Source organism: Colossoma macropomum, unplaced genomic scaffold, assembly GCF_904425465.1.
Source record: "Colossoma macropomum unplaced genomic scaffold, Colossoma_macropomum, whole genome shotgun sequence".
NCBI lineage: Eukaryota > Metazoa > Chordata > Actinopteri > Characiformes > Serrasalmidae > Colossoma > Colossoma macropomum.
Genome location: NW_023494795.1, coordinates 28,607,280 through 28,628,081, shown reverse-complemented (window position 1 = coordinate 28,628,081; position 20,802 = coordinate 28,607,280). Strand labels below are relative to the sequence as shown.

At 39.9% G+C, this 20,802-nt stretch overlaps 1 protein-coding gene across 1 annotated transcript in view; it reads right to left on the bottom strand.

The window, feature by feature from the left end:
* The window catches only part of clvs2 (clavesin 2), a 44,662-nt gene extending 25,612 nt beyond the window's left edge, over nt 1-19,050 (bottom strand). Inside the window, exons 1-2 of the mRNA XM_036582110.1 lie at nt 17,917-19,050; nt 14,520-14,694 (exon numbers count right to left, since the gene is read on the bottom strand). Of these exons, the coding sequence (XP_036438003.1) occupies nt 14,520-14,694; nt 17,917-18,305 (564 nt within the window). The 5' untranslated portion in view covers nt 18,306-19,050. The remainder of the gene's footprint in view (nt 1-14,519; nt 14,695-17,916) is intronic.
* Nucleotides 19,051-20,802: the final 1,752 nt, after the last annotated feature.

The following is a 20,802-nucleotide window of genomic DNA, read 5'->3' as shown; positions in this document are numbered from 1 at the left end:
GCAACATAAATGCTTTTATGTCACTTATATCAGTTTTACTGCCACCCCCCCCCCCGCTTATACAATATAGTATGTTAAATTTGGATGAGACAAGTGGATACAGCCCATCCCTAGCCCAAAACCTCATGACTAGAGCCCTAGATCTATGCTTGTTGATGGTTTGACATCATGCAAAACAGTCTGGGGCAAAAGACATCAGGCTTTGCTAAGCAAAGTTAAGCTGCTTTCACACTGAATGCGGGATGCGGTGCACTCGCCGCTCACATCTGCAGCAAGCTGCTTTCACACCACTCACAGTATAAGCAGCACTCAATGGCTGGGTGCTAAAGTGGGCACACTCTCCGGGTAGTGGGAGGAACTACCACATGCGCCTACTGCTCTCCTATTGTTTGCGGCAAGATTGGCAGAAGCGCATCACGCAAAAGTTAAAAACATTTGAACTTTATATTTGAACTTTTAAGTCTGTGCCACACGTCCCACTAAAAATAACGTGTTTGAAAGCACAACACTGAATTTTCCGTGTTCAGTGCAAAAGCAGCCTCAAACAGTAAAGTCGGTACTGAATTCCATTCTTACTTACTAAATTTCAGTTTTTGACCAATTTAAAGATGACATTTCAGTACAACCACAACCTTGACCAACTTTACCAACTATTATTAGGGGTGGGAATCTCTAGGCACCTCACGATTCGATTCGATTACGATTCAGAGGGCTGCGATGCGATTATAAAACGATTATCGATGCATCTCGATGCATCTTTTTTTTCTATATAGCATTTCTATTTTCTCACTGTGTGAGCTCAAGTTTCGAGTTCAAGTTTCAAGTTTATTTGTCATTTGCACAACATGTCAGGACATTTATGCATTGAAATGCTTGTGGTGAGGCTCAGCTAATCACTCTACAGAAAGTAAATAAATAAAAATACAAGAAAAACCAACGGAAATATATTAAATATACACAAAATACACACAGAATATAGAGACAATATACATTTTAAAGTGACTAAGTGACTCTGTGTTGTTATTTAAAGTGATTTTTAAACCAAAGTATTTGTAATGATCCATAATGAATTTACTTCCAATATCTTTTTTAATAAAACAAATGGAAGTGATGTGGCAAGTGAACTAGAAGGCTCGCATTCACTGCTCTTGGAGCACGAGAAGCTGCTGCTACTCATCTGCGATAAAATGCGCAGTTACGGTGAAATAAGATCCAGTGGTGATGGATGACCACGCAGTGCATTACAGCTATTCTACCCGTTTAATTAGTGATTTTATAACTTCGGTTTTGGTCTCGTTGTAGAGTGTTGTGTGTTGCTGTGTCAGGAAAGTATCTTTGAGACGGGACGTGTGAAACATATCGCGAAAGCCCTGTTTGGCAACGACTGAGAACCGGCGTGCGGACTGCAGGTCACATAGCAGCGATGCGTTATTCGCATTTATAAGCAGCGCAGTTGGTTTCCTGGTACGTTAAATCTGCAACGAGAGACTGTCACACATTAAAAAGTGGTGAAGATGAAGCCGCTTCTCTTTCGAATTCTCCCGTTCCACCTTAAATGGTGCCGCATTTACATTCGGCGCCTCAGTTAGAATTTAAGGTGGAACGGGTAAATTCGAACAAGAAGCTGGAGAATAAGAAGCGACTTCAGCCTCGTAAAACAGTCGAACGTTGAGAGACATTTAACTGATCTACTTCTGAGGAAAGGTTTTCTGGCGGAGATGGGAGGAAAGCGGCTGTAGGCGAAGCTTAAAGCAGAGCGGAGTAAATCTGCGCTCTCGTTTATATTGTTTAGTCTATACTAGGACATTAACACATACTGAGACATACTGGACATTAAATGTTGTGGCTCCCAAGGTGGTTTGATTTTTGTTGAAAGGTCAAAATGGCTCTTCTTATCGTTTGTGCTGTGACTCCTGATCTAACCTGGCTTTAATGCAGAGGGAGCCGGTCGGATTTCTCACTCATCCAGTTGTGTTTTTGTTGTGTGCCGCCACAGACTGTCCGGGCGCTGCACTTCCGCACTTCCAAGTTCTGCCCTTTGCGTTCCGTCAACATTACTTTATAAATTAAATATTTAGAAAATCGATTTTTGACATTTGTGAACCGATTCAGAATTGTTCACGTCCGCATCGCGATGCATCTAAGAATCGATTTTTTCCCGCACCCCTAATTATTAGGTTCTTTTTTAACATTAAGCTTCAAATCATCTGCTATCACTGCTTCCATGTTCGCTGCAGCATTCTGAAAACTAACTAAAAGAAATGTGTGCAAACACTTGGTGGAAATGAAGGAATAAATGGTAAAACAAAGAAAATGGACCCATCAAATGAAGCAAAGCCCTAGTTTAACTGTATACTGTGGGTTATTTTCCACAGTGTTACCTGAAGAAGAGGATTCTGTTGCTGGCACAGGCATATTTTGCCCCTTTCAAAACTGCTAGCTGACATTTACATTTCATGAATTCATCCACTATGAATGGAACAACAGAAATAGTCCAATAATGTCTTGATAAAATCTTGTTACATAACATACCTTAACGGTCCCACTTCAAGTATAACCAAATTTCTCTTGCTTTTTTTAAGTTTAAGAGTTTAAAGTAATATGTAAACAAGGTTATAGTTTCAAAACGTACCATTCACTCCTCAGTTCATATGGTCCATATATGGAAACTAAGCTGCACAAACAACCTGTTTTAACTTCAGTGTTTCTGTGATGTCATAAGAACCAACTTATTTACATATATCCATCTATTCAGCCTACAGCAGTTTAGTAATGCTCATTTATGCTGAAGTTATAAGGAGCATTTCAGGTCTGAGGGGTTTTTGAATGAGGCACAAACAGAGCAGCCAATCAGAACTGAGCTTGCTTACATATATCAGTCTTAAAGGCACAGTAACAACAACAGAGGGTTGGAAAAGGATTAAGCAGAAATCAATTATGACCGTTTTTGTTATGTAAAAGCACACAAATGTTATGAGTTATGAAAATATATATATATATATAATACAAGAAAAATGTAGGACATGGGCCCTTTAAAGTCTTTTTTTTTGGGCTTTTTCTATATAGTTACCATGTCAAGATAAGAAAAAAAAGAAAGGTTTTAATATGAATGCAACAATATGTGGAATCTAATTTTGCCCACATGAAAAACTGAAAATGAGGTTGGTCTGTGGCAGGTAGACATTTTTTCACTGATATCCATCTCAAGGCATTTGCAAGAAAAGACAGGCTGTGCAGTATTAATGAACTGATGAAACCGGATGAGATGTACTAGATTTTAATAGACCCCGTCAGCCCCGTCTTATTCTGTATCGAAAAACACAGGCACTCCAAACCTCACGCATCAATCTAGAGCGCAAGGAACTGACATGAAAACACACGGACACACGCATGCATGCACGCAGAGCCACCATGGGGACTGAGTGACATGAGTGTGTTTTCTTTCTGTGAGCACAGCCCATCTGGAGGGTGCATAGCATGGCGGTCGGACAGGTTGCCAGGGAAACTCAGCATGGGGTGGGCTGGGGAGGATCGGTCCGCTGTGATTGGCTGCCAAGCGTGGGTTATTTCTCAAGACTAAGAGAGACAAAAGGCAAGTCCAAGACACAGAAGAAAACAACAGAGGACTGCAATAACAAAGAAATGCTCCAGGAGAGCCAGGCTCACTCACTCTTTCCTCCATTTGTCAGGGGAGTACTCTGCCTTATTGCTTTAGCCAAGACCAGCCATTTTCTGAGGCTGCATCAAGTGTTCTGTTAGGGCCACCATTTGCAATGAAATGTATACTCTAGCTGCTGTTCCTCTTGGAGGAATAGCTCAGCTGGTTGCTAATTGAAACATTTTTCAGCCCAAAGTCAGATGTTTATACCTGTTTTCCTCCCTTTCTGTGCCACTTATCTGTATAATGAACAGCGGTGTGTGGAAGTGGCACCCTACAGACACACAGAAATTGACATTTTCAGCCTAAAAGTAAGGTGACTAGCTTCAGCATGTATGACACATTGAACATTTCAAAGCTTCATTCATTTGCCTGATAATCCTAAGAGAAATATAATCCTCCTTCAGTTTCCTTACACATCCTACCTCCTTACTACAGCTCACGCTGCCATTGAGGTAAATTTAGACTTCAAAAAGGACACAGAGCCCTGGCGCACAGCTCAGTTGCGGTTGGTGAACGGTGCATCACGTGGCAGGCTCAGACGTGGGTGTGATGGTGGAGGGACCCCGTCAGTGAAAGCACATATGAGTTCTCTCCAATGAGTCACTGTAATCACGTTATCACTCTTAAAGACATACAACTAAAAAAAGACAAACGCCTATTATTCAGGGGGCTACGCTAAGAAGGGGATTTAGAAATGCACTGCAAAGCGAACATCGAAGAATTCATCCAATTCTATAATAATAAGATGAGAAATAAAGAAAATGTGAACTATTAGTGGTTGTAGTTATCTGAGTGATAAGAAAAGCATGCTGTAAGTTTATACAATTTGTTTCTCACCCGTAGCTCATTTAAATAAGAGGAGAAATCCCGTCAAAACTTCAGATTCTAAACTGCCAATCCATACCGCATTTCAGTTTGTAAGAAGAAGAGGAGATATTAGTACATTACAACATAGATACAGTACATTTTGCCATGTTGTTGTTATTTGTAACAGTGAAACTAACCCGAAAAAAGTCAGACATTCAGACTCAAACCTGTCACAGAATATAAATTGAATAATTCCATAAGTAACTACGTAATGAATAGAGATCATGATTTTTTTATGGCTGATTCAGGTTTCTTTAAAGCCAAACCGACTGACTTTTATTAGCTTTTTTTAACCCAAAGCTCACATTGTGTGAGCTAAATGGACACATGAAACACACCAGCACACTTTCTAGTACTTTCTATTAGCCAACACTGCAACATAAATAACAATACTGACTCTTTAATAGGCAAAACTGGAATTTGAAAAATGATTTAAAATAACATGAACCAAAAGCACCATATCAAAAGTAAAGGCAACTTTTTTTTTATTACAATGGGTATAACAGTTATGTATAATCAAAGAGTTTCATTCCAAAACGCTGTATGTTCTTTTATAACAATTTTAGATAACATTTTTTTTTAAACAATAACAGTTGATGTATAATGAAAAACACATTTTATTTCTCTAATAAGGATGTTAATAATCAGAATATAGCACTGACATGTCTTGCATGTCTGTGAGTCTGCTTCCAAAAATGTACAAAAAATAATTTTCCTGAAAATGTGCCCTGTGGAAGCCTATCAGAGGTCAGCTGTGCACTGTGTCTTACTTTATCAGCATGCATTTTACAAGAGCACAGCAGAACAGAAAAACCCAGCAGGTGCCAAATCTCGTTTTCTTTCATTGTGTCAACTGCGCACATCCATTCTTATAGACTCGCAAAGCAAAAAATCCAGATTCTGACACACTATTTAAATGGCCCATATCACAGAAAATCAGATCTTCCTCACTTTTTTGAAATGAAAGAGTTTGATGAAGTATGTAAGGTTTCAAAATATAAATTCTCCAGTCCATATTTGGAAACTAAGCTGCAAAACAATCCATTTTGAATTTACTGTTTTTGTGATGTCATGAAAACCAATGAATTTACATATATCAGCCTACAGCAGCTTAGCAATGCTGATTCATGCTTAAGTAATAAGGAGTGTTTGAGATTGGACTGCTTTCTGAATAAGGCCAATCAGAACAGAGCTCATTTATATATATCAGTCTCAAAGTCAACGTGAACTGGAAACCAGAACGCATTTTTCTTCCTCAACATGACCTATTTCTGAGTAAAACATGCAACTTGGGCAGGAAATAAATGTCGGTGGGACATAATTTTATTCTTCAAGATTTGATTGGATCATGAAAAGTAAGCATCCTGAAACGAACCTGGAGTCAGACTCTTGACAGTCAACAGGGTCCATCTGTTTTGAATAAAATAAAAAAAAACGATTTTCTCACAAAATAAGTACTCCAATATTTTGATGCGTGTTTTCTGAAGTTTTTGAAACACAATTCATTATTTGCGAAAGGCTTCATTTTTAATGTGTAATTTATTTACAATTTAAGACACAGAAAACAGCAGACAGAGAAACCCCAAGCTTCCCTTCATATAATTAATTGCCAAGCACTAAATGCTTAGTGCTAAGTCCTTAAATGTAGAACTGTAAGCTAATGGAACATTCAGCTATACCTAAAACAAGCCTTATGGTGAAGCAGTACAGACAAACTGGGACCTTTTTATATACTTTTATTGCAATTTTTTCATGCAAAATTGTAGACTAATCAAACATTTAGCTATGAGTAAAATGAGACTCCTATTTTTTTATTTATTACTGTTTTTTTCACAACAGAATCTTTAAGTACAACCCCATTTAAAAAAATGTGGGTCACTGCAAAATGTAAATAAAAACAAAATGCAATGATGTGTGAATTATTTAAACTCTATATTCAATTGAAAAGAGTACAAAGACAACATATCACATATTGGAACTAAAAATTTTATTGTTTTTTGGAAAATATTTGCCCATTTTGAATTTGATGCCAACAACATGTATTAAAAAGGTTGGCACAGGGGCAACAAAAGACTGGTAAAGTTGTGTAATGCTAACAAAAACCTGGTGGTTAATTGGCAACAAGACAGTAACATGACTGGGTATAAAAGAGCATCACAGAGAGTCTTTCAGAAGTAAAGATGGGGAGTGGTTCACCACTATGTGAAAGACTGCGCAATCAAATAGTGCAACAATTCAAGAATAATGTTTCTCAACGTAAAATAGCGAAGAACTTCGGAAATTCATCATTTACAGTCTATAATATCAATAAAAGTTTTAAAGAATCTGGAGAAATCTCTGTATGCAAGGACGAAAACCAAATAATGGATGATCTTCAAGCCCTCAGGCAGCATTGCATTAAAAACAGACATGATTCTGTAGTGGAAATCACTGCATGGGTTCAGGAACACTTGCGAAAAATCAATGTCTGTGAACACAGTTTGTCACTGCATCCACAAAGGTGCATTAAAACTCTACCATGCAAAGAAAAAACATATATAAACAGGATCCAGAAATGCCGCGACCTTCTCTGAGCCCAAGATAATTTAAAATAGACTGAGTCGAAATGGAAAAGTGTTCTGTGGTCCAACAAATCAAAATCTGAAATTCTTTTTAGAAATCATGGACACTGTGTTCTTCAGGCTGTGTTATCAGCACACAGTTCAAAAGCCAGCATCCATGATGGTATAGGGGTGCTTTGGTGCACATGGCAAGGGTGACTTGCACATCTGTAAAGGCACCATTAATGCTGAATGATACACACAGGTTTTGGAGCAACACATGCTGCCATCCAGACAACGTCTTTTTCAGGGAAGGTCTTGCTTATTTCAGCAAGACGATGTCAAACCACATTCTGCACATATTACAACAGCATTGCTAGTAAAAGAGTCCAGATGCTAAACTGACCTGCCTGCAGTTCAGATCTGTCACCCATTTAAAACATTTGGTGCATTATGAAATTAAAAATATGACAAAGGAGACCCTGAACTGTTGAGCAGATGAAATCCTATATCAAACAAGAATGGGAAAACATTTCACTTTCAAAACTACAGCAATTGCTCTGCTCAGTTACCAAATGCTTACAGAGTAATAAAATTTCTCAGTTTCAACATCTGATATGTTGCCTTTGTACTACTTTCAATTAAATATAGGGTTTAAATGATTTGCATATCATTGGATTCTATTTTTATTTAAATTTTGCACAGTGTGCCAACTTTTTTGGAAACAGAGTTGTAGAGATACCAATACTGGATTATTGTAAAATACAACAAAAAACAACCTTAATAAATGCCAATATGTGTTCCTTAAAATAAAGTGTTACCATAAAGGGTCATCTTATCTTATGCTACGGATGCAACACAGAGACAGTAGGCTGAATAACGCTGAAGTATTTGTTTAAGGTTGATCCATAAAGCGCTTGCATGTCTGCGATGAGAAAGACCATAATGATGGACATCTGCGCAAGGCTGAGTTCAGATTTACTCAAATCAAGTGTTCGCAAACCAAAAAATGGAGCCTGTTTGCATGCACTGTAGAAGCCTCACAAGACCTTAAAGCTTTAAGAGCAGAGCGTGATCTTACTGCAGGCGATAAATGACACATTTAATGACTCACTGTACATGCTGACAGATGAAGAGTCCCTCAATGTCATTGCAGACAGCACTGCGGGGCTCAGGGCGGCGTTACTAAAGTGTTAAAGTTCAAACGCTCCTCCTCAGAGCTCTGAATGGACTGAGCCCTCCAGCTACACTCCAGTATATGTTTATATGCATGAATGATTCAAAACTGTATGTTTGAAGTACGCAGTCGAATGAGTGAACGCTACAGTTCAGTCCACAGGATGTTTGCCAGGAATGAATCACAGACACTGACCTCCGTGAACTCGCGTATGCTTGCGGACAGTAACGACGTAACTGTCGAACGTTCTGTTTAACTAATTGGTTGTGGCTGTCTTTTCCATGCAGTGCCATTGTTTTCCTTTCAAACAGCTACAAAAGCACAGTCCCACTCACTCGGCGAATGGCACATTCTGGAGGCGAGATGCTAATGGCAACGATCAATTATTCACCAGCTAATCTGTCTGAAGAGCCACTGGAATGTGGAATGGGCTCATCATGGACGCGCATTAATATTCAGTCAACAGGCCTCGCTCAAAGCTGCCTGCGTGGCACATCAGTGTGGAGCCGCCTCCTGAGACATGCCTTACAGAAACTGGACAGTCATTATTTACATCACACCCCTACTGCTGACCTGCCACAACGTGGCACAGAATTGTTATTTTTTTGGTGTAAAATGAATTGGATGCTTGTGATTTAACTGCATCAATATTGGAACATTAGAATAATCAATTATAACAGCATTCAATAAAGTATGCATTTTGTTTTTGGTGAATGTTGAATATTCAAAGCCTGTAATGCTGTTGAGGTCAGTCTACTTGAAATATGCTTACAGTAGAAGGGGCAGTTGCTTCACTTAATTTTTACTTTATCTATTGATCGTTATCTCATATTATGTACTTCTGCTGTCTTTGTTGTATGTTATGTTGCAATAACACAGTCATTATTCATATGACACAATTATCACAAGTTATTTACACGGCACAAAGCTGTTAGTTTTGGATGTAAAAATGAATCTGATGCGGGCAATTTAACCACATCAGTGTTGAAACATTAGAAAAACTGATTAAGATAGTGTCCAATAAGGAATGCATTTATTTTTTGGCCAAAATTAAATTCTCAAGCAATTTTACAAACGCTCAGTTTGGTAATATGACACTTATATATTGTCATATTGTAATATGACACTTATTGGTAATAAACATGCTCAGAACGTACAATGTGTATTGTTTTTATTGTCTATATTCCTCTACTAAGTAAATCGTTCCTCCGCTTATATCTGCATATTCAGTATCTTTTCACAAACAATTCTGAATTGTTAAAATTGCCAAAATAATCAGATCAAACTGAGTTATGGTGAAACCTGAGGTGTCACGATTGTTACAACCCCCGGTCCTAACAGCCTTTCTGTATGTCTGTCTGCCACCATTTTGTGTGTTCCCTCTTGTATGTTGCTTTATGTGCAGGTCTGTGATTGGCCACATGGGTCGTTCCCCTTTATGAGGTCGCCGAGCCACCATCTTGGGAGATGTTCACTGCTGTCTCCTTTCTAATGTGACTAATATGAAGAAAACCTGTCCAGACTGACCCAGCACTCTTCACTCTGCTTCACTTCGCCTCCATTGTTAAATTTGCGATGGTTTTATTAGTCTTTGTGAGGGGAAAGTAGGGGACAAGTGCTGTTTTGTTTGGTTAACTTTTCTCCTGTTTTGATGTAGGGAGTTACGGGGGTCATCTGTATTTTCATTTCATTTAGTTTTAGTTTAGTTGGATTTGTAATGGTTAGTTGCCTTGATTATTATTTTGGCATATGTTCGTCCCTGAAGTCATCACTCCATTCAGCTTAGTGTCTTGTTATAAAAATAGACATGAGCTGGTTTGCTGTTTTAAAAATGTCCGGTGTTTGGTCTGGCAACAGGTCTGGGGAGAGAGTCCCACTCTCACTTTCTGCTACAGCCTGACCCTAGACCGGGTCGTAACAGAACTGGGGGCTCGTCCAGGATGAAAAGACCAGCCGAATCTTCTTCATTCTTAAGAAAGAAGTTACGAAAAATTGCTATTCTTCAAATAACTTCTTAAGAATTATCTTACTTTATTTTCTTAACTATCTTCTTAATCTTTTGAAGAATAAGTGGAATTCTTGAGAACATTATGTTATTAAAGGTTTCTTAACATTATGATAGCCTTACACTTGTCTTAGGCTGTAAGAGTAGACAACTACATTTATCAAACATGGACACTGTCTCCGGCGCTCCTGCCCATCCTCGTCCATCACCCAACAATTATCATATTTTCCAATGAGGATTTTTTTCCTGTTGGATATTTTTTCCACCATCACCTCTAGTTCTTGTTTGCTAATTTTTTATACTTGGTGTGATGTTTTTCCCCATTTTGCTGTCATCTGAGTGGATTTAACTAATAACAGAAATAACAGTTAATACAAATTCAAAATGTATCTCATGTCATTTGCGGTACGTGGTAAAATGCAACACAGCATACATAAAAAACAATGAAGATTTTCTTAAGAAAATCTTAAAAAGATCATTATTAAGAGAATATTTAACAACTTCTTAAGTTTTCAAGAACTGCATTTAGGAACAATTGGCCTCACTCACAAATATCCTGCTAGGTTTTTTCTTAAATGTGTTCTTGAGAAAAGTCCTAAGAAAAAGTCTACATCAGATTCATGACGTGTTCTGAAACCACACCTTTGTGCTCTTGAGTGTGTGTAGATTCTGTTCTTACCTAAGAACAAATCCCAAATAAGAAAACATAGGTGAATGTCAGAATCTTTGTCAAAAGTGTAAGTGGATTTAAATCTCTTCTTAAGGACGGTTGGTGAATGAGGCCCATTCTTATGAACATCTTAGTGTTTGTCTTAAGAACCTTCGCAAATTTTTTCTCAAGAAAGCTTTAGTGAATCCGGCCCCTGATTCGGTCAATTGATCTGACATTTGTTTGTAGGGTCTGCTTTCATATGAGAGAGACCTGATTTGATCAAATGACATAACATTACGACAAACTTAGCATATTTACTACAGTCGTACGCAAAGCTTTAGGTGCCCCTGGCCAAACTGGTGTGAAGTACACGTCTTCTACAGAGACCACTCTACTGCACATTTTAATGCACAATTACTGTTTATTTTCTGAATTTCACATATTGAGGAAAAACCAAAACATAAAATACAGCCTGTATCAATTCAATTCAGTAAATAAACAGGAATTGTGCAGAATAAAATGTGTAGAACAAAGTGTTCTCTCTGTTTAGAGGACGTGTTAACTTCTTTTCACTTAAAAATTCATCAAAACATGATTTGACCAACTGTTGAATATGACTGCATATATTAAAATAATAGAGATTATTTTTCTCCCAGTTAAGCCCTAAGGACTATTCAGAAGGGATTAGTTTTACATGGAGAGGTGGGTTAGTGGACTTTTACTGTAATGATTATGACTGATTCACACAAGACATAAAGAGACCTTGGTACAAATTACAGAGATGGGAGTGACTCCTGCATGATTTATGCATTGCCATCACACCAAAAAGTTCAATTTACAGTACATTCAGCTGCTCACAAGAAGAAAATGTGTAATTTCATTTAATCATAATTTCTTTTAACCTAGGCCCAATCCCATTTCACCCCTTGCTGCTACCACTTAGCCCCACCCCTCTGTTTTGCACGCTCATGCCTAGGGTGAAGGGTGTCCCAATTTTTCTTGAGATAGAGGGGTAGGGTGAAGTGTTAGGACTACAGGGCCCTCTAAATGGAGATTTCTCAGAGGCACACTCCAAACATAGTGTTACGAGAAAAAAATGTATGTTACGTTTTATGGTCCTTTTCTTCATAAAAAGCACAAAAATTGCTAGTAGTATGCTGATGTCTCAGTAGCTAGCTATCTAAATTTCCTGTTCCATCTTAAATGGTGCAGCAGTTACTGACATGGTGGATTCAGACAGGACAAAGACCACCGAGAAACACCAGTAATAATTACATTATTCAACATCCTCATGTAAAACTAATCCTGCCTGAATGGTACTATAGATAAATATTCATGCCAATATGTCTTTCCCTTCTCACAAAGCACGGCTAATCTGGGATGGTACAATCAATGCATACGAGTGCATATGAATATTTTCCAACTACAAGCCACAAAACATTTAACTAGAGTGTATTAAGAGCAATGGAGTTGCACGATACAGACAAAATACTGGTACTGCAATTACATTGGTACATGGTGATGTAGTGAAATATATTACAAATGTACTAATGAATCAATAACGTGATGATTTAAGATTGCATTAGTTTGACCAAAATAATTTCCTCTTTCTGGATTACATAAATACTTTAATGAATACATCGGAAGCTGTGATTGGTTAGAAGGCTCACAACATAAAACCACTGAAAAAGCCATTACTGCAATAACAATTAATCAATAAACAATGTATGTATCTCTACTAAGCTGACTACATGGCACCACTAGCATACAAACCTGGACCTCGGTGCTAAGGCTGACCTATGTACTGCTAAGCAACGGGTTCTCTTGTTATGACACGTAGACGATTCTTGCATAGTAATAACGCTGATGGTGACAAGCGTAAGCTGTTAGCACACTGTAGGGCCAAATGGAAGAAACAGAAATGCTACGCAGCTGAGAGTGATGACAGGTGGAATACACCTTCTAAACTGCTATGCAGGCGATGTTTAAAGCCCCAGAGCAGAAGGTCAACTCCTGTTCATGTAACTTTCACAGAGAATAGCTAATGCTCACCGCGAGAGAGAGCGAGAGAGAGAGATTCCAGCAGACTCAAGCACCTGCTCGAGCCTCCACGGGCAGATGAGACGTTAAATTGCCGCACGATTCAAAGGTTGATTAGGATTACGCAGTTCAAACGGGCTTAGGTTGATTAAAGATCAGAGCAGCTGAATAAAAGACATGGGCTTAAAAACCGTAATTACTGTACATTCTTCTTATTACTGTAGCTGAATTGCTGTAACCGTGGGACAGTTGTTTAATGGTCTGGTTCTTTAAACCTTTCGGTTACATGACCACCAGTTTTGGAAATGCCACACAGACGAGAGAGGAACTGAGTTATCAATTTTGCTGTAATAATTTAAAGGCCCGTTATCATGCACAACCAAAAAAATGTACACACTGCTGAAATTACACAATGTAAATTGACTCCCCACTGCACAAAGTCCATATGTGGAAACTAATCTGAATTTGCTGTTTTTGTGATGTCACTAAAACAACTCATACATACAGCTGCCTATTCAAGTACAGCAGTTTGGCCCCATCCATATGCAATGAAGTTATAAGGAGTGTTTCAGCCCAGACTGCTTTTTTGAATGAAGTACAATACAGGGCAGCCAATCAGAACAGAGTATATTTACATACATGACTCTTTTAAAGAAACAGTAACAAAAACTGACTGTTCAATTAAAGGATAAGAAGAGGTTGGAAAATGGTCAGGTAAAATGAAACTGTTTTTGGTACTAGCTCCCAGACACACATCATGTGCACTTCTGGAAATAAATATATTTATATGTATTTTTTATGATATTTTAAAGCTTTTAGAACATAAAAATTCTATCCTACAAGCTTTCAAAGATGTATATTCTAGTTTATCCCTAATTCAACTGGCAATGAAAGCAAATAAAAGGCCTGAGTGGCAAATCAAATCATGAAAATATGTCACTTTAAGGTGCAAAATAAGGGGATCCTGAGGGTACGGCACCTCCTAATTAACCTCTTAGACTCACTGAATGTCTCAAAATCAATCAAATCAAATCCCTGAAAATGAAATTATGATCTAAAATAGATGCTAAAGTACTAATTCAGGGAAAAGTCACTGTTTAGCCTGCTTAATGCATGAAACAGAAAGCTTATGTCTTGGTCTGTCTCAGGGTGGCACTGTAGCAAATTGGTTCACCCAGTTGGTCTTTCATAGCCTAGCAACTGTAACACACTGGGACACCTTTGAAAACCTTTACAATATGCTGTAGCATATTTGTAACTCTGAAAACCTGCCCAATTTCCCAATATTTTGTTGTAAAATGTGAATTGTTACTCATGTAAACTCACAATTAATGTGTGGAAGAGCACATTACCAAACCAAGAAGCATTTCCAAAAGAAAAATTTAACCTTAAATTTTGTTGCTACTGAAGCTAGCATCAGCGCCGCTATGCCAAGCGAGTTAACAGCCAGCAAATGCTGGAGTAGCCAGCCAACATGGGACCCCCTGAATACCAGGGTGTATTTTGCACACTGGTTACTTGCATGACTCATCTAACAGCTCTGATGATGGATGCCAGCGAGAGAAGTGTAATGTTACCTGTAAGCCCTCGATGGCCAATCTCAGCATACTTGGAGTCAGTTTGGAAGCTTGCTTAAAAGTGAAGTTACTCCAGTCGATGATCAGCACAAATCCATTAACCTGTAGCTCGGGGTCTTCGATCATCGCCTCCAGTGACAACAGAATAGCTCGCAGTATATCCACAAATGTGTACCTGACAACAGAAAAGAAAATTTAGATTTCTGAGTCTTTGAAAGATTTTTAAGACACGTGTACCGATAGACCTCAGTGTGGATCTTGAGCCCCTGCTACTTTGCCCTCATACTTAGTACCCCCTCTGGTGTGGTACTGACCACTTTCCCCTCAGAAACTTTCTTCAGACTTGTCATGCATCTCCACAGCACTGGAAATGTTGACAATGTCTAAAAAGAGTATCATAATCCATAATGTGGTGATTTTGAACAACAACCTAGCAAAATGTCAGCAGTAAGATGTGACATTAACTTGCTAAACTGGGTTTATGTTATTGTCCAAAAATTCAGGGAGCTCTATGTAGATATAACTGACCACTGAGTAATCAGTACAATGGGTAACATTACAGCCTTGCGTAACAGATGCTGTTTTGGGAAAAAAGTCCTTAACAGTATGTTTGGTTTCCTCTAATAAATGACAACAGTCTCTCTTGATAAGAGACAAGTTTGCAATATACTGTAAAGTAATTTATTTCCAGAGATTTTTCAAAATTTCAAACTCATTCAGAGTGGTGTGATGTGAAATGCTCTATTCTAGAGCAACTTACCAAGCTAGAGTTGTTTCCAGTGGTGGTGATAGGAACCAGACATCTGAAGCCAACTCCCTCACAGAAAGTTATCAGACAAAATGGTTCTCAATATGTTGCCTGGTGCCTGAGGTATTGTTTTATGACTATACAGAAATAAGGTTTTGGCCTAAATCATTCATATTTTTTAAACTGTTTTGGAGGAGGGGTATGTGTAGTGTGTTATAAGGCAAATATTTTATTATGTTAGCAAATATACAACAATTGTATCAGTAACATTATGTGCAAAAACCCATGTATCGCTTCACTCGTTGTTTTGGATAGTGTATAAAATAGGTATATATTGTGTTGACCCCTGGTTCCTATCACCACCATTGTAAAGAAATCTGACTTGATCTGAATGAGGCAACATTTCACATCAAACCAACCTAAACTACTTTGATTACATCTTAACAAATTAACTATGTAGGAATTTTGAAAAATCTGTGGAATTCTCCTTATAAGTTTGATTTCCATTCATGTTGCCCTTTTCCCCTCAATCTTGTTAATAGGGCTGTCTGAAAACAACAGCTAATAAAGAACCTTTACATTACGACTTAAAACTTTAAAAAGGTCACACATCCCATTTACAATAATGGTTATTTAATGAACCATGTGCACTTAAAAGGTTCTTTAGGGAACCCAAAGTGTGTTTTATATGCCATTACTCCAATCATTTTGGCACCTTTATATTTTATGAGAACAGTTTTGAAAAGTTTTTTCAAACTTTTTTCTTGATTTACCCCTATGCTGCTTAGTTAATACTGACCACCACATAAGACGACCTCTGTCCATTATCTTGAAGCACTGAGATATATCACTAAACTGAGACAGGCCCGTATTTAATCCGGCAAAGAAATAAAAAGTGGAGGACAAAAAGATTGAAGTAATTTTTAGAGGTACTCAGACTAATCAAGCTAATGTAGGCCTATCTTGACCCTCCATGGTGTTTGTCACACGTTTTTGTGAGAAGTCTTCACCGCCCTCAGAGGCCATGGTGTGATTGGCTCAGATTCAAAGGCCCTTTAGAATAGACTGAGGCATTGTGTGCACTTCTCAGTCTAATGAGCTGAGATGCATTAGATTCCACTCTGACGATTAGCCACCAACGTCCACCATTCATGCAAGTGTACACAACAGTCTACTTGTGTTAATTAACTCCTACAAAGTTAAATGTAACTAAATTTAAAGAGAGGCTTGAATTTGACAGTGTAAATCCTTATGTAAGCCATTCAAAGTAGACAAACAGGACCATTGAAACTACTAATTCTGACAGACTTTGTGGTATTTCTCTCAAAAAATGTCATTAATGTTACTATAGAACCAGATTTGGAAATGCAATTAATGCAGTTAGTAAAACTGAGGGGGTATCACTGAAGTGACCTAAAAAAAAAGGGGGTTTTAATCTAATGCTCGGGGCCTGAATACAATCCATTGGCAAGTCTACATTTTCATTCTGTTCCAACTGTAAACATACAGTTACATACAGATTTAGTGAACGGTGAACATACATCCCTCGATTGCCTGTCTCACACGGCCTGGTTGGGGGGATCCTTGAGTACTGGATTGGCAAACAAAACTTGTTGTGTTGGGAACTGGAACAGAACCAAAACTGGCCTGGTTGGGGGGTCCTTAAGTATTGGACAGGGAAACACTATTAAACATCCCTTGATTACCTGCCACAGGTGTGGTAGGAACTGTAATAGATGAAAAATATTGCCTGCTTCAGGGGTCCCTGAGAAATGGACTGGAAAATGTTAAATACAGCTTGCTTACCTGCCTCAAGTGTGTTAGGAACTGAAACAGAACCAAAATATGGCCTGGCTGGGGGGTCCTTGAGCACTGGACTGAAAAATGTTAAATACTGCTTGATACCTGCCTGATTACATGCCTCAGGTGTGTTGGAAACCGGAATAGAATCGGAATTTGGCCTAGCTGGAAGGATCCTTGAGTACTGAATGGGCAAACAAAACCTGCCTCCTGCCTCAGATGTGTTAGGAACTGGAACAGAAGCAAATTTGGCCTGGTTGGGGGTCCTTAAGTATTGAATGGGGAAACAACACTTGATTACCTGCCACAGGTGTGTTATGGACCGGTAATAGAAGAAAAAATTTGGGCCTAGGTTGGGGGTCCTTGAGCACTGGATTGGGAAACATTGTTAAAACTACTTGATTACCTGCCTGACATATATCAGGAACCAGAATGGAAAAATGGTTGGGGGGTCCTTGAGTACTGGACTGGAAAACATTTAAAAATATTACTGCTTGCTTCCCTCCCTCAGGTGTGTTACGAACTGCAACAGAAACAAAATATAGCCTGGTGGGGGGTGGGGTCTTTGAGTACTGGAAAGGACTCAGGAGTTAGTTTGGGGCTGGAGTGAAAATTTAGACTGACTAGGTTTACTTGAAAACTGTGGGACTAGGGTTAAAATGTAGCGTAGGCGGCTTAACTGGCAGAGACGATTCTCAGTGTGCATGACCATGTGAATCTGAACTGAATACAGAAGAGTACAGTAAAAGCCCCTGACCTACAAAGCCAAGCATGCTGAACTAGGCCTCATGGTCGAGTGGTGCTGAAGGACAGCGCCGTTGCACGCAATTAGTGAAAAGCCAATATTACCTGCTTTGGTCCCAGTTGGCAGCGAAGAGGACGAGTATTTTCCTGCCGTGTCTGTCCAGGTTGGACAGCACCCCGGGGAAGCCGTCCTTCAGAGCCTGCTTGATGCCTGGATCTGTGGCCTTCAGGTTCTTGAACATGTCCAGGTTCTGCTGCCTGTACTCGAAGTACTGGGCCAGGAGGCGAAACGCCTCGAAATGGTTGAACTTCCTGGCCCTGAGGAAGCGCAGGATGAAGGCATCGTCTGTCCTGAGAAAGCCAATGTCCGGACGAGTGATGATCATGTCCCTCACCTCCTGGATGTCCTGATGTAAAGTGTCCGGGTTCTCCTTTAGCTCCACCTTGGCTTTCTCCAGGGTTTCTGGAGACAGGCCTGCCTGCAAATGAGTCATTGTGTCCTCGCCACCTTACGCGTATTTGACAGAGAGAGAGGGAGAGAGAGGGAGAGAGAGAGGTGGATCTACAGCAGAGAAGACAGGCTGATGATGCTCACCAATGCACCACTTTCTGAGGCTGTAATATGGTGCTCTCCTGGGTTCAGTCCAAATGAAAGCAGACTTCAGAGGCCGTCCTGAGTAAAACTGGCGCCCACCGTGCTTTATCTCCGAGCTGGACCAGTCTTACTCACCCTTCCGGCTCGTGTTCACCTGTAATGTGGATGTCTGGGCTGTTTTCCTCGCCTACATTCATCTGGTCGTTTCCATCGATGCTAAAATCGCCTTTCCAGCGCTTTAAAGTCCTGCCTGCTCTGCACGGGAGGGATCCGACTGAGAAGCATCTGAATCTGGCGAACGCTTTTTGTCCCCTTAACACAACACGAGCGGTTCGATCATCCTTCCCCAACGCCCCCCCTCAAAAACAAGAAAAGAAAAGATCTAAAAATGACTATCAGCCTTCAAATCCTCCATCAGGCTACACTATCCTAGTATGAAGCAGCCAGGCAATGCGGCACCCTGCAGCAACTCTTCTCACAAGTCTCCATTTAGCGTGCATTTCAGAGGTTGGCGAGGCAGCAGAAGACCGGAGAAAAAATGATTTCAAAAGTCAGACGTTCATCACGAACAAACATCGATCGTTAATCCAAAGCAGCTCCCAGCAGCGGATTTCCATCCCGTGTCTTTGGTAGAGACTGTAGGGCTTCGGTTGCAGTGCTAAAAGACTCACGGCGCCTCGCGTTAGTAATTTTTTTCTACACCCGTATTCGTGAGAGCCCCGCCTCCTGCGCTAGGATTGGCTATATGGTCTAAACCTCTATTCGACAATTGGCTTGTGGTGCCCCAGCTCCTGATTGGCTAGTATGATCTCGTCCCCTACGCTAGGATTGGCTACCTCGTGGTTTGCGTGTGGAGTCCTCCTCCTGTGCTAGGATTGACTAGAGGTTCATAATCCTGGGCTATGATTGGCTGGAGGTTTTCTATCCTGTTCTAGAATTGCTATCACCATCCTGGTTTCTGTGCTCGGATTGGATTACATGTATCTTACATCCTGTGCTATGATCAGCCAATAGTTTACATTCCTGCATTCTGATTGGCTAGTATTCTGCAACCTGCACTAGGGATGGCTAATTGTTAATGCTCCTGAGCCCTGATTGGTTTGTAGTTTACTCTTACACGCTAGGATTGGCTAGTAGTTGACACAAGCTTGTGGAATATGAACTACCAGCCAGTGGCAGCCCAGCAGGCGGGGCTTGCCGGAAAACGGGTGGGATTAAACAGCCTGGCTCCTGGTGCTGTGGCGGATGGTTTACGTCAGTGCTGCTGCTGCTGCCGCTTTGTTGCTGGTGAAAGTGACTTAAACCCGGAGATCCAGCCCGACACATGGGAGGGGGAGAAGGAGTGAGGAGAAAGCGCCCCCGAGCGGCGTGTTTCATCCTTCCACCTGCTCTGCCACCAGTTCCAGTTTACCGGCACCATTTGCCGCTCCTTTGAACATTTATGAACATTTCAAACTGTTGTGCCTGTTTAAGCTGCAGATTTCCCCCTTTATTCCCTAATCACAAAAGAAAAAGACACCGGGGTTAACAAAATACCTTAATCACAAATTAATAAATACACACAGGACTGCCTGACGCACAAAAGCCATTAAGAGGAGATATTACGTCACCAGAGCACTGGACCATACCATTGTGGACATAATATGAGGTGTTACCAGCATCCAGGAATCCAGATCCACTCTGCATTTCCAATATTGTTTACAATGATCTAGGATGAAAGTTTCTGAGCGTTTACAGTGATAGTACTTTTCCCCCAATACATCTTCTCCCTCATATTTTTTATATTGTGTAATTAACATACAGTACAGTACTGTGTAGTCAGAGGTCACTCTACATTTGTTTAATTTCAGTTTATAAAGTTTTTCATGTTCCAGCACCGGGAAAAGTGCAGAAAACATAAAATTAACAAGAAATAATACAGAAGCCTCCACGACTCATTTTTTTCAGTATTTTGACCACTTTTTGCATCTTGAGTATAAGGATTATATCTGGATGAGGACAGCCACATATAAACGCAAGTGTAAACACATTTAAAACAGATACAAATCCGATCACTCAAACCACTTCAGGAGGTGGTCTGAGACACATATGAGCCACATGTTATAGCAGCGTAAACACATCGGCCTCTCTAAGACACATTCGACAACCAAAACCCCACCCAGTACAACCCAAACTTCTCCCCATGCAGTACGTCACCGGGCATGTGCGGAAGATAATCAAGGAGGACGCGCTCGGTTGGGGTCTGGACGAAACAAAATAATTATCAGCAATACGGACAGACACTAGTGAGAAAAACAAACGGCAGACGACTTACAGGAACCATGCGATATTCTAACAAATATCTAAACACCTCCCGGAGAATGACTTCCGAAGAACATGGCTGAAGTGCCAACCAA